This window comes from Anabrus simplex, chromosome 3 (genome assembly GCF_040414725.1).
Source record: "Anabrus simplex isolate iqAnaSimp1 chromosome 3, ASM4041472v1, whole genome shotgun sequence".
In the NCBI taxonomy this organism is placed as follows: domain Eukaryota; kingdom Metazoa; phylum Arthropoda; class Insecta; order Orthoptera; family Tettigoniidae; genus Anabrus; species Anabrus simplex.
In genome coordinates, this window is record NC_090267.1 from 62,463,718 (window position 1) to 62,479,524 (window position 15,807).

A 15,807-nucleotide genomic window follows, 5' to 3' on the forward strand; every position below is an offset into this window, starting at 1 on the left:
TCCTATCCCATCGTGGCCATAAGACCTATCTGTGTCCGTGCGACGTAAAGCAATTAACAAAAAAAGTACGGTGCCTCTTGTTAATTGTTATTTGTTTCGGTTTTCTTTTCACTATTTTTTAATGTTTCCAATAGACCAAAGATTGTTCTTGTTTACTATCAGTTATTGACGGGGTGATTGCCCGATGTAATTGTTACGGAGTCATTTATTGTGTTGCCTTGTAATTGTTTTTTATTGTACCAGTTCGTACAATACCCATTTAACTTTTTGCGTATGCAACTGCCATTATACCCAGAAAACTGTAGTGTGATACTTTAATATCGGTACTTGTTGAATACATAGACCTTCGTCAGCTATAACGCAAAAGTACCGGTACAGTAAGACTACAGGTCTGCCTGTGATTACTGTATATCTATTGCATATATAAATGCACATCTTTTTTATGTTTCAAGGCTTTTCTTATTACGTCAAACTTTACTGCATTCCATGTCATACTCATATCGAAGTTGCCTATGCATTAAAATTTATATTCGACAACCATTGCTGCAATTGAAATGTGTTGTGCCTGTCACTGCAAAACATAAGTAAATCGTTCAGTACAAGCACAAATAAATACATTGTACCTATAGGCCTATTCATTATACCAGAGTACGCAATACGGAAAATACCAGTAGTTTCAAATTCGGAGTTTATAATTGTTGTTGTCGTCCGCGATGTCGTTTCGTTATGACACAACTGGTAGCGTACACAAAATGGGTGGGGAGAAGGGGTCATAAAAAGAAGATATCCAGGTTTTGATACCCCGAGGTACCGAATCTCATTACATTCATTGAGATCCTCTACCCGGGCACGTAATTTCTTTATATAAAAAGGTATTTAACGTTGTTTAAAGGTGGGAGATTTATTTAGTGGTGGGCGATTTAATTTAATTAATTCCATATGTATTTCCACTCTAAAGGACACTATCGACAGCTTTAACGTGTTTTAGAAATAAATAATAATTTAAGCGTATGTAGGACGTGGTACCCCATCCCACGTTTCCATGGTACTTAACTGGGAGTTGTACCCACGAATGTGACAACTCACCGGAATTAGCAGGAATGAACCTATAATATTTGAATAAAATATGTTTATATTAATGTAGGTTATTTATTATCATTATGTGTGAAACGGAACGTAATTTAAAGGATTCCAATAATTACAGTATGAAAAGAAGCAGTCGGTCCCTTTGAACAGCTAAGCAGCCGGCAAGCGCGGGTAGAAGGGGAACGTGCCGCGGCGAACCAATTGGAGCGGGGAGGGGAGGAGGTGCAGAGGCGTGTCTCCAGATACGCAGTGTGCCAGCGTAGCATTTGCCAGCAGGTATTCTTGGCTGATCGCGCGGAATTTGAAAAGTCGCAAATTTTAGGCCCCGTAGTTAACGCCCTAATGAATGTTGGCACCCAAAATTGATGCCGACATCATTTTTACGTGTACCTCAATTTTATTTCCAAGTTTCATCGCGATCGGTGACTTACCCATTGCCAATGTTCCCTTGTAAGTAGCTTCACCACCCCTATCAACAAATAATGTCCGTAATCTGGCCATGCTCTTTTAAGCAGTTTATACGTGATCCCCCAAGTCCATCCACGAATTCTGCACACTTTAGTTATCGTTAATCCTATCCAGCCTGCTTGAAATTAATTTTTGTAACTATGGCAAATCGACAGTGGGGTTCAAACCCACTCTCTCCCGCATGAAAGCTCACAAGCAGCTCGTCCCTTACCGCACGGTCAACTCCCCCGGTTTTGATTAATCGTCGTTGCCGGGACAAAACCTCCCATGTGAAATACTTTAGCTTAGAACTTTGGCCGGTAAGTTTCTGTCATCTAAGGTGCAATATTGTGAGAATGTTGCCAAGGCATTCTCGCTCTTCATAATGAATGTGCTGCGGGTCAGTATATCTCCAAAAATATTATCACATAGGAGTTTTGTCGCGGCAACGACGTAATGCTACGTACTTAGATAGAGACAATTTTGCCTGTCTAACACGTAATCAGCGTTTACACATATTTAGTAATTAATAGTAATTTATACGGTAGAAAAAATTATATTAAGTCAACTATCGCTCATATTAAGCTAGGTGGAGGAGATGACGATAAAATAGGGTTATTATTATTATTATTAGTAGTAGTAGTAGTAGTAGGAGTAGTAGTAATAGTAGTTTCCAGAAAAAGAAAACGCATCCATAATATGTCAGTAAATCGTTCTGAACGACGTAAAGTAGGGACTGAATTCAACATTTTTGGAGTAGAGGATTAGTCATAGTGGAAGAAGGAGAAGAAATTACCTGTTGCCTTTCTGAGAACGCTTTTCGTAGAGGTATTTTGTACAAGCCCGTTTGAAATTGTTTACCACTGATATCCCTCTGACCTTCTCAGGAAGAAGGTTCCAACTGTGAACGAGGAGTTGAAAGCAGGACAGTGTGCATTTTTTATTATTTCTTGTTTTTTATATACAATTTCCCTAGCAGAGTTTAAAATGCGCACATTAATACACGGGTCGTGTAATGTACAAATAGGCTTATTATTCACTCCCTGAATATATAATTGTGATTTATGGTAACTTAGGCCACGTTAGAGTACACACATGCTCTATACGACTGTTGGTAATGCTGAACACGCGCCTTTTATAAATAAGTTCATCCTCTGCAAAAGTGACTTCTATATTAAAATTAAGGGCACTGACCCAAATATGCTTAAAGAAAGTTACCGTGAAAACAAAATTTGTATTGCGAGGTCTAGAAACACATTCCTTGTTTAAAGAATCCAAATCCAACGATAGGTCTTCATCGCCCAAAACGTAAAACGTATGTTCAGTCTTCAGCCCTAAGGCTGGCTGAATCCTCAACAGCTCCGACACCGGCTATCATAGATGGCCTAGGCATCACAAAAGAGGCGTACTAGGGAAATGAGGAGTGAAGTAGTCTCCCGTTGCTTTCGTCCGTAAAACGCAAAACATTCTTTAATGGTAGAGCAATTCAAAGTGTAATAGATATGTCAATAAAAATCCGTGCTATGGAAGCGTTAAAATGTTATGAAGAATTAGCAGTGAACCATTCAAAGAAATTCATTTTTTAAATTTATTTTTTACTGAAGGAGTTATTGACTGAGCAGCTCAGATAACAGGAATAACATGTTACGATCTCTACACGTACCAATGATCTCGAGCTGAGAGAGACACCTCGCTGTGAAATCTTGGAGCGGACTCAAAAATTACCAAAATAATTCGACTTACAGGCTGTTTATTTGAAGATATAATTGTCTAGAAAAGTACGATGAACCCACATAACAACCATGATCCTCTGGCTCGTTGAATACCAAACATTTACTTTCGCCAACAGATCATGAGAAACTTTATTTAGCCCACGCTTGAAGTCAAATACTTCTGCGTATCAAAAATGAACACAAACATGGGCATTGTCTTATTTCAGATTTTCTAGCTACGTATCAAAATGAGATATTTCCAGGAAAGGAAAACAATCTGATAAACGAGAGCCGAAACAGAAATGTTTCAAGGAAAGAATAAACTACTGTAATCAAAGTAATTTATACCTTCTAGACGAGAAAGCTTCCCAAAATTATGTGCTGTTATGATATCATACATTATATTAACTTGCTTTTAACAAAATAACTGGTTGGATTTTCACTCAGCACCTTGAAATGTTTTGAAGTTTTTGGGTATCTGGTGCTGGCACTACGGTGCAGCGAGGCGTGCGAGGCTAGATATGTAGAGAGGATAATTTGTTAATTTGTCATTGCTTTCCTTTTGGTCCTATAAATAGACCCTATGAGCGACACCCTTCAAACCAACCAAACTCGCAAGTCGTTCTTCAAATATCATTACTCAGAACAATCAATACCTCGTAGTTTCCGTGTTGTAACAGACATGAATCAGACTGAGATTTTTTGGAAGAAGCTACATTTCACTCTGGCCTCTGCCGAGAGACAGATGCTAAAGTTCCGCATCAATAAAAAGAAGAAAATCAACAAGCAGTAAAAACTTGTCCACTCAGCTGATATTTTCTGGTGCCGTTAAAGTCAGCACGGTAATATCTTGCCCAATTACTTAAAATTCAGGATGTTGTCAAAGTGATCGATGCAGGGAGACGAAAACTCTTGCGCACGTCTTGGAATATTGCCAGCAGGAAGAAGTTCTACGGGAGACGGGAGATTTGGTCGACAATAACCAAAGTACTGAAGGGAAAGGCTTCAAAGTCTATGAAGCAGTACACGACTTGGCAACAAATGGCAGTAGCTGGACTGACATACATCACATAAACAAAATTTTTCACTAGGCAATTCCGCTTCAAGTAGATCCTCTGTAGCTTAAATAGCAGCGTGACGGCTGTCATCACTAGATTCCGTGGTTCGAATGCCGGTCAATCCGTTTGAGATTTGTGCTGGACAAAGCTGAGGCGGGACAGGTTTTTCTCCGGGTACTCCGGTTTTCCCCTATCATCTTTCATTCCAGAAACACTCTCCACTATATTTCATCTGTCAGTCACTAATCATTCCCCCAGAGGAGTGCGACAGGCTTCGGCGACCAGTACAACTCCTATCCTCGCACCTAGATGGGGGCTTCATTCATTCCATTCCTGGCCTGGTCGAATCATTGTCAATAGGTTGAGGATTTTAATATTCCTATGAAGCAATTCCACTTTGAAAGCGACAGTGGCCAGCCTGCTGACATACAGTAGATGTATAAAATCGTAAAGTGTATCAAAGTACCATCCTATACTACCAGAAGATCAAGACGAAATCCCAGTCTTGGCCTAATGGTGGGAACACGTGAAACTATCCTCGCCTTCTCGCGAACGTTTTCTCTACAGACTGACGTCACATAAATATGATTGAAAATAAAGGGTACATATCTCTGCACATGGTTATGAGGGTATTTAGGGCTTGTAGTAAGGTTGTAAACGAGAAGGCAGGTAGGACCCCAACTAATAGGAAGGGGAGTTAGTTATTGGAATAACTTATTAAGTGAGATTTTCAAGAAATTTCCAATTTCTTTGCAGTCGTTTAATAAAAGGCTCAGAAAACAACAGGTAGGGAATCTGCCACCTGGGCGACTGCCCTAAATGCAGGTCAGTACCGTAGTGATTGATTGACGTCTTAAAGCAGATCTTAGTGTTGGCCCCGAAATGATCGATCTCCACCTTCAGGAATGAGAACCAACCACAACAACAAACACAAATAATGATGAACCGGGCGAGTTGGTCGTGCGGTGAGGGGCGCGAATTTGTGAGACATTGCTTTCGAACCCCAATGTCGGCAGCCCTGAAGATGGTTTTCTGAGGTTTTCTGCCACATAGGCCTTTCCTATCCCGTCGTCAGCATAAGATCTATCTGTGTCGCTGTGACGTGAAATAAATAATTGTCATTAAACCATGATGGACACTTAAAATTTTAACCAATTAAACATTTGTTAAGTGTGCTTTGTCTGATAGGAAACATAGGAATATGGGAAGTGTAGGTTGAATATTACCTAGTTATATAATAAGGATTTTGCTCCACCTGACAATAGTTATTTACTTTATTTTATTTTCCTTTCCAGCGTTGGTTTTTACCTCAGACTCAGCGAGGAGTCCCACCTCTACCACCTCAAGGGTAGTGTAAATACAAAACCAATAAACTTAATAGTCAAATGAAATAATGTGTACAGATTATTTAAGATTGATACAAAGTATTGTCTTTTACAGTCTCAAGTTTTCAGCCAAAAGGCTGGCTGAATCGCATCATCTTCACCATCACCTCCTCAGGCATCCTACGCGTCACTGAAGAAGCGCACTTTGGTAATAACGAACTACATACTTTCCTGTTACATTCCTAATCCAGCCAGATGTTGCTATAACATATCGATTGCCCAGTTCTAATAATATGTATGTGACGATACACTTCCTATCCATTATTTTACTTAAGAGTGGTCACGCCTTGCAGTCACATATCGTCGCTGCCGGGACAAAACCTCCTATGTGAAATATTTTAGCTTAGAACTTTGGCCGGTAAGGTTCTGTCACCTAAGGTGCAATATTGTATGAATATTGTCAAGGAATTCTCACTCTTTATAATGTGTGTGCTGCGGGTCAGTATATCTCCAAAAGTATTATCACATAGGAGGTTTTGTCCCGGCAACGACGGTATGGATATGCAGTCCACAGAACAACGTTCGTTACGTTAATTTTCCTATGCTTATGTGTACAGGAAGGTGAATCTTAAATACCTTATCCTGTCGGAGTGCGTCAATACGTCATGCAAACGTACACAACGAAAGGGATTCTGATAGACTGCATATCAATACGTGGATGGGAGGTGAGACTAATCATAAGGAAAATAATGGATAGGAAGAGCATTGTGAGATACGTGATATAAAAGCTAGGCCTTCGAAATCATCCTGCCAAGACCGGGGAATCGCACACACGAGTGAACCCTAACGTGACCCTTTCACCCACCTATCACCGGGATTGGCCACGTAAAGAATGACGCTTCAAACATAGCTCATTCCTCAGCTACCTTTGTATTGTCAAGGCCAAGAATGAGATAGAGGTAGATCACAGATAACAAAAGAATTAGGTAACATAATTTTTCAATTGCAAGTTATGAATCTCATTCCGTATTGACGGTTATCACTTTACAAAAGAAAATATTTATAAAATCCTCCTATCAATACGAGTCAAGTCATCTGTTAGATGAAGCAAAGTCTATACATGTTGCAGCCTAATCTCAAGGCCATCTTCAGTAGTAAAACAATGATTACATAATATACAAACAAATTAAAAATCGTAACGATGTGAAGCGACAGTGATCATGATTAGTGAGTTAAAAACACATTGAGGTACAAAGTCCACTCGTCTAATAGATCTTTCTGACTGTTAAATAAAAACACTATGCAATAGTAATCATTATGTAATCATTGTTTTACTACTGAAGATGGCCTTGAGATTAGGCTGAAACATGTATAGACTTTGCTTCATCTAACAGATGACTTGACTTGTATTGATAGGAGGATTTTATAAATATTTTCTTTTGTAAAATAATTTTTCAAGGCATTAAAACCGTTTGAGATATATCTCCAGACACGACTTGTTGAAGGCAATTCGAACTGTAATCTCTACAATAATTGTACTTTCTTTAGTTGTGACAAATCCTCCTTACCTGGATAGGCTGGCCATCATGAGTTTTGTGCTGCGTGCAAGTTTCTATCATCTTTAGAGCCATCCACGCAATTTGCTCAGCATGTGTAGTGCTGCGCTTGTGTAGTCCACCTGCTACGCAGTAGGCGTCTCCAACGGTCTCCACCTGCGGGAAAAATACATTCAACTTGTTTAGTAACAATGCTCTTAAATAATTGATACAGTTACCTCCAGATATCCCATTTTAAATGTTTCCTTTCTTTTTATAAGTTGCTTTACGTCGTACCTACGCAGGTCTCATAGCGACGGTGGGATAGGAAAGGGCTAGGAGTGCGAAGCATGCGGCCGTGGCATTAATTAAGGTACAGCCCCAGCATTTTCTAGGTGTAAATAATGAGAAACAACGGAAAACCATCTTCAGGGTGGCCGACAGTGGTGTTCGAACCCACTATCACCCGAATGCAAGGTCACAGCGCCCCTAATCGCATGACCATCTCGCTTGGCAGATATCCCAACTATATATCGTCATTGCTGGGGCAAAACCTCCTGTGTGATCATATTTTTGGAGATATACTGACCCGCAGCACACACTTTATGAAGGGCGAGAATGCCTTGATAGTATTCACACAATATTGCACCTTAGATGACAGAAACTTACCGGCCAAAGTTCTAAGCTAAAATATTTCACATAGGAGGTTTTGTCCCGGCAGCGACGATAATCAGATACGAATTTGAAGGTCGTAAGTCTCTTTTGTTCTAAATGGTAAGTACAAGTTCAAGACCCCCACTGCCCGACTCGTTGGCTGAATGGTCAGCGTACTGGCCTTCGGTTCAGAGGGTCTCGGGTTCGATTCCAGGTCGGGTTGGGGATTTTAACCTTCATTGGTTAATTCCAATGGCCCGGGGGTTGGGTGTTTTTGCTGTCCCCAACATCCCTGCAACTCACACACCACACATAACGCTATCCTCCACCACAATAACACGTAGTTACCTACGCATGGCAGATGTCGCCCACCCTCATCGGAGGGTCTGCCTTACAAGGGCTGCACTCGGCTAGAAATAGCTACACGAAAAGGAAAAGATACCCACTCTTGTAAGATTTTACTGTTATCAAATAATACTTTTCTAAATTCAGCAAGGACGTTTTCTGAACAGATTTCAATCAGTATTACAGCACTGAATGTAAAAGAAAGTGAGTCAATCCGTAACCGACGGAACCTGATAGACACTCGCAAGGCGAGGAAATTCCTGAGACTTAAAGCTTTTAAGTACTGGGCTACAAACCAACACAACACCCTCATAGACGGGCAGGTCGCCCGTACGGCGTCAAACTAAAGACATGCACCAGGCCTCTTCGGAGGCACCACGATTTATTTATTTATTTATTTATTTATTTATTTATTTATTTATTTATTTATTTATGTAATCGAATAGAACTATGAGAGAGCACATTTAATCAACACTTCAACTTTTCTTCCTCTCCACCCACATTTGTTTCATCCGTTCCGATCTCTCTTTTCGGAGTTATTAGACGTTACGTGGCTGCTTTCTATTTTGTTCTCTTCTTGTTCATCCCCGAAGATCACTTTTAGAATTTTGTCCCTAAATTGCGTCCTGTTATGTGTATCCTTAGTGATATTGTTCGTTTCTTTGAGGTCATGCATGTAATGTCTGTGTAAACCAGTCTATCGTTATTCATTCTGTTCAAATGTCAGATAAACAACAATCTTCTTTTGTGCATGGTGTGTGCTGTATTCTCCACATGTTCGTAAATTTCTTTTTTTTTTTTTTTTTTTTGCTATTTGCTTTATGTCGCACCGACTCAGATAGGTCTTATGGCGACGATGGGACAGGATAGGGCTAGGAGTGGGAAGGAATCGGCCGTGGCCTTAATTAAGGTACAGCCCCAGCATTTGCCTGGTGTGAAAATGGGAAACCACGGAAAACCATTTTCAGGGCTGCCGATAGTGGGGTTCGAACCTACTATCTCCCGAATACTGGATACTGGCCGCAATTAAGCGACTGCAGCTATCGAGCTCGGTAACGTAAATTTCTTTGCTAAATCATAGCCTGATGTATTCTTCTTCTGATGTCCTTGGGCCAAGTATGCTTCTAACTAGTCATCGTTGTATGTTATTATTATTATTATTATTATTTATTATTATTATTATTATGTACACAAATTTTGTGCGCTGATGGGCCCTGTTGTACATTTCGGAATGCTCTCGTCATAGAAATACCCGTATATGTGCGTGATTACTGGACAGTCTAACAGATCCCTTGTCAAGCACTTTTAGACTACGGTCACTGAAGCTTCTGCGTGAATGGACACTGTTCAACAGTAGCCATCACTTTCGAACTTCATCAGTGAGTTGTATTCAACAGTGTGTAAGCCTTTTGACGTACATGCCTATACACTCCACTTACCGGAACATACGTCCGGCTCCATGGCTAAATGGTTAGCGTGCTGGCCTTTGGTCACAGGAGCCCCGGGTTCGATTCCCGGCGGGGTCGGGAATTTTAAACATAATTGGTTAATTTCGCTGACACGGGGGCTGAGTGTATGTTTCGTCCGCATCATCATTTCATCCTCATCACTACGCGCAGGTCACCTACGGGTGAACTTGTCCTCGGACACTCCCTGCACTAAAAGCCATACGCCATTTCATTTCATTTCATTTCATTTTTCATTTTTTCACCGGAAGATACAACACGGTATACGACATACATATGAGATTCATAAAGTATTCTGGTGCCTGACAGCTCGGTTGTAGACGCATTGAGCACAAGCTGTGACTCTTTATCTTATTCCAGATGTTAAATATGTATTATGTCGAAAGCTTGGATAAACAAACTATGTGTTCGTTGAGGTAACCATACATGATCGATGTGAGCTGGAAAGGATGTAAGCTGACTCTGTAGTCTGCAATCACTGTATTCATTCATTAATTCATTACTGTTATTAATATTATACTTGTGTCAAAAATGTACAAATTCACAATTAATGTACAAGTCAGTGTGAAGTACACGAAACATAACATGTGAGATCATACTACACATGTCCAATGCACTCGGAGTGGCTTGTAGGAGATCATCTTCTGTGCACAGAGGGCACTGAAGCATGTGGCTCGTGGTTTGTTCTTGTCCACATTCACATCTTGTGTCACTTGTGCTGAACCCCCATTTTTTCATGTTATCCTCGCGTCTTCCCACTCCTGTTCGCAGCCTGTTCAGGGAATTCCACAGCAGCCAGCGTTCATTATGTCTAGCTGGTAACTGCTCAGCTAATGGCAGCAATCCACGAAAGTAAGGGGTCCTATTCTTCCACAGCTCCGACCTTTTCAAGAAGCTCTTTCGGGATCTCAGCCGTTGCCAAGGAGGTCTGTGTCCATGTAGAGGTTGGGTACTGTTCTATTCGACTTTAAGCCTCTTCCTGTTGGCACGAGTTGAATCTGGTCAGTTGTGAAGTTAACTGAAATACTCTGAAGTTTTATATTATGAAGTAATAATAATAATAATAATAATAATAATAATAATAATAATAATAATAATAATAATAATAATAATAATAATAATAATAATAATAATAATAATAATATTGTTACGACTCTTCCGGACCCAGATGTGCCGTATCCTTGTCTTGCACGCATATTTCTACGTGTTAGTATATCTACGTACTCGACGTTGTCTTATTTGAGCACCTTCAAATAGCACCAACTTCTGCTCGGAGGACCATTATATTAATATCTGTGCCAGTGTTGCCAGGTCTACAAATAAAAAATCGGTATATTGTACGTAAACATTTCGGGAGTTTTAATGAAAATTTCGGTAGTTTCTCGAGCACTGAAATGTTATAGCAAAGCAAAGCAAAGTCACCTCAGTATAGACCATGAAGGCCCTTGGAGGAGTGGAGGGTAAAGGCTTCCACCATTGTTAACCTCGGTACGTGATGGGGTAGAGTGGTTAGCTCTACGCCCAGCCGCCTTTGCCCCCAGGAATTAACCTGGTACTCATTTTTGGTGTAGGCTGAGTGAACCTCAGGGCCATATGCACCTCCGGAAGTGGAAATCTCGTTTCTTAAATTTTACGACTTCCTGACGGGGATTCGAACCCACGTCCTTCCAGGCGAACCGAGCACGCCTTCACCGCCTCGGCCAGGCAGCCCCCGAAATGTTATCATGTAACTAAATTAAAGAACGAAAAAGTCATTTGAAGTTATTATGAGAAAAATATACAATTTCGCTCACCCGCACTCTCTGACCACTCCCTTCTTCTTTTCTTTCTCTTTCGCCCCAATCTTCCTGTAGCTGCAGTTATTCATCAGGCGTTGAAATTGTATGCCAATTTTGAAGTTGTGGAGGATGCAGATTTTGTATTCTATATGCGGGTCGGTGATTTCCCTTCGAATGATGGAGTCAAGCGTGAGTTTTGTATTCGATAATAGGGGAGAGATTACGTAATTCTATCCGAAAATGAATGCTGGGAATACCTAACGAGTGATGTTATCGATAAAACATCACGCAGTGAGAGGAGGAAAGGGTTCATGGGCACAAATATATTATGTACCATTAATCATTATTAATTATTTTTTGTTTCTTCGGGTTTCCTGGTGTGTTGCAAAAAAATCGGAAACTCTCCAGAAATTTCGGGAGATCTGGTAACACTGATATGAGCTACTCAGCCCGACATATTATCAAATGGAAGCATTTTTAACTAGTAAGTGCTCTCTTCGATGTTGAATATTAATTTCTGCGTTTATAGAGGGTTGTCCGGAACAACGTGAACAGGGTCTATGAGCGTTCGAGATTTTATTTATGCTGATAAATAGTCTGGAAAAAAAAAATGATACCTCGCGCCGTTTTAATTTTATCAGCTGCTGAATTTAGCCAATCAGATTACTTCGCGGGTGAATTGAAATGGGCTATGCGAGGCGGTGTTGCTTAACCTGGACCTGGCTTGCAACCGGCTTTAGAGCACCAATCAAAGAAGGCTGCGTTATAAAGTGCATGAAGTCCACTGTACGCACACCACAAGGTTGAATAATGAATATTTCCGTACATGACCGATCGCGTACCATTACTGATACCAAGAAATAAATATAAAACACACACACATCGTAGGTTTTAGGCCGCGTTACTTACTATGGAGCTGTTAGAGGTTCGTGTTCAAATCTCTCCCGCCTGGCAAACTTTTTCTTCGATTGGTTACCCAAGTAACTATATTCATCTACTACTTGTAAGACTCTAGTCTAGTTTCTAGTCTAATATTATCCTTGGATTTATTTTCATCTTGTATTGCTTCTCCAAGACAGTGCCAATAACATTTAGCAATTTCTCCAAATCTTCTGCAGACTCAGATAAAACAACAATGTGTATATTCAGTCCTCAGCCTAAGGCTGGTTGGATCCTCAACAGCTCCGCCATCAGCTGTCATAGATGGCCTACGCATTACTGAAGAGGTATACTAGGGGAAATGAGGAGTGAGGTAGTTTCCCGTTGATTTCCTCACCGAGGCAGGAGTTGCTACTACATATCAGTTCGACAAGCCCCCTGAAAAGCATGCACCAATCGACACTACGAGCGATATTTTCACACGATTCATAACAGGAACTGGCTGCGTAAGGAATGGCATTACTAGCATGGCTCGTACCTCAGTCACTTTCATATTGTCAAAGCCAGGGATAAGACAGAGACAGATCAATGAAAGTAACGAAATTGCTCTAGCCTATACAAGAAGACAGTGCACTGTAAACACTATACTAGACTTAACTAAAGTTGGTGTCTGACAGGTAAGGTTGGAGGGAGGAGCATTGTACTTGCCATTTCACGATGTTGCCACATTCCAGTATTCCGTTCTACATGCTCTTACCCCTCGCTTCCGGCTCACTTGTTCCCTCCTTCATTCTGACAACTGTGATCTGTTGTAGACCACCTGGCCAGGCGGTGTCGTCCCATTTGCGATCACTCTTATACAAACAATCAGGTTCTTACCAGTGACAGTGACAGGTTTGGCAACTCCCAGCAAGACGAGCTGCCCCGAAGTTTTATCTCAATGGCAACCGCAGTCGGCCCACCCTCGTTTCCATGGCAACCACATAGCCATTCCCTTTATCCCGCCTCGTCAGGCAGTAAACGGACCTCCCTCTAAGAATTGTCACACACCAACTCTTATTATTAGCAGTATAGGTCCCGCCAGCAAAGGAAAAAAACAAGAAACAAGAAAACAATATCATCGGCTAATATTAGAGTTTTGATTTCCTTTCATTCCTTTTCCGAATTCCATTTTGATTTCATTTATCGCCTGTTCTATACACTATGATCAGAAACAACGTGAACCGAGCATATGAGCGTTACAGCGTTGGTCATACTGACAACTGATATGAAAAAATATACCGTACGTCGATATCTCGCGCCACTGTTTTTCATCAGCTGCTGAAGTTAGCCAATGAGATCGCTTCGAGGGCGAATTCAAACGGGCTGTACGAGGCGGTGTTGCTAAATCTGCACGTGGCTTGAGAATCATGCTGAGAAATGAGCATCAAACACTAACACACCGTGGGTTTCAGCTAACACCACCGTAGCGTGATTGCTATGGGCCGAGCCTATCAGCAGGGAGGTCGTTGTTCAAGTCTCTCCCACTAGCGAACTTTTTTCTTCGATTGGTGCTCTCAAACCAAGCCTCGTGCAGATTTAGCAACACAGTCTCGTACAGCCCATTTGAATTCGTCCCCGAAGTGATCTGATTGGCTAACTTCAGCGGCTGATAAAATGACAACGGCGCGAGATATCGATTTATTTTTTCGAAATGTATCAGCTTTATCAACCGTGTAACGCTCATATACCCTGTTCACCTTGTGTCCGACCACCCTGTATTACAGTATATTATGTACTTAAACAGCGAAAGCATAATTATCACTATCTGCAATCATGAACAGGTATCAAGGTGCTTTATATTATACTGTAGATCACATTTTCACGTGTTTAATAATTAGTTGTCTTACCAAGTGTTTTATTAGAAACTTAAATCGTTTGTGCGGGTCTGACAGACTCTGTATTTGATTTTGTAGCGACTGATGAAATCTTAGGAAATGTTTTAGCCTCTCCTGACTATATAGGCCACTCCTCATTCTCATTCTGGCCGATGACGTGGATATTAGGACCCTTAAAAAAATTTACTTTGCTGATTGTTTATGTCTATTTATTCCGAAAGTTTTCTGCGTACCTTTCTTCTTTCCTTAATTCTGACCTGATTCAGAGAATACCATGTAGTAAATGTATTAATTTAGCACAAGGGTCCCAAACCCTGCCCGCCGTAAGCCCATTGCCCGTGCTAGAAATACCTGTGCACGTGAGTGAGTACAAGTCTCTTTCCCTCAGTCGGCTTGTACTTCCCCACGTTGCAGGCTCAGGGGTGTGTACACTTACCGACGACAGACTCCAGTTACCAGTTATGGTCTACATGTAATGGTTAAAAAACGTCGAGTGGAAGTAGGGTTGCCACTTTTTTATATAGGAAATAAGGGACATATACCTAATAAATACGGGATTTTTCACAAAATTAAGCGACAGTTCACAAATACTTGAAAATCAAACTTTTGGTATCAATTTCAATTAGATTAAAATTAGTTTCATTAACAGAATAAAGTAATTATTGAAAATCGTAAAATAAACTAACTTGCACCCTTTTAAAACATACAATACATATACATGTATATATGAAAAACCATGCAGAAAAACATAATTACAACTACCTTATTTTCTCCACCTGTACTTCACATTATTTCATTTCAACATTGCACTGTCTAACTGTATCTTGCCATAGAACTCACTACGAGAATATCTTCAGCATGAACAATCACCTTCGAAATTGGAATGGAAGACCCACGGAAGTACGCAGCGGAAGACGAGGTAAATAACCCAGGATGCTCAACTTTACTAGCAAATGACTAGACATGACAAGATTTCCTTCTTCTGATGCTTCAAAGAGGAACAAATAATGGAGTTACTTTGAACTTCAATTGCACTCAAATAAAATATGACTTTTAAAATACTTAGAGGCAAAAAAAGACAAACGCTTGCTTCTTTTTGCTAGTTGCTTTACGTCGCACCGACACAGATACGTCTTATGGCGACGATGGGATAGGAAAGGCCTAGGAGTTGGAAGGAAGCGGCCGTGGTGTTAATTAAGGTACAGCCCCAGCATTTGCCTGGTGTGAAAATGGGAAACCACGGAAAACCATCTTCAGGGCTGCCGACAGTGGGATTCGAACCCACTATCTTCCGGATGCAAGCTCACAGCCGAAACGCTTGCTTTAACGGTACAACAGTTCATCATATGGGGCAAAAAATATTCACCTCAAATACGGCACAGGTGGCAACCCTAAGTGGAAGCATATATTATAAATGGAACACATCTTCCAAGTACAAGGAAAAATGGCTGTTCATTTCATGACAGTGCTCTGTATGTTAAAAATATATCATACATGAGAAGTTTAATGTCCAGAGTCACTATGAATTATATCATTCTCGTGCCCACAAGGGCATCACAGGAGAGAACACGAGTCTTGTACAAACAGTAGCCTATTTTATGTTTGTATAACACGTTGATTTGTTACAGAAGCGTAGCGGCATAAT

The 15,807-nt window shown here is 40.7% G+C and overlaps 1 protein-coding gene across 1 annotated transcript in view; it reads right to left on the reverse strand.

Moving 5' to 3' along the window:
• The window catches only part of Gycalpha99B (guanylate cyclase 1 soluble subunit alpha 2), a 628,187-nt gene that overhangs the window by 42,525 nt on the left and 569,855 nt on the right, over positions 1-15,807 (reverse strand). The window contains exon 9 of the mRNA XM_067143771.2: positions 7,197-7,340. Within this exon, the coding sequence (XP_066999872.2) occupies positions 7,197-7,340 (144 nt within the window). The remainder of the gene's footprint in view (positions 1-7,196; positions 7,341-15,807) is intronic.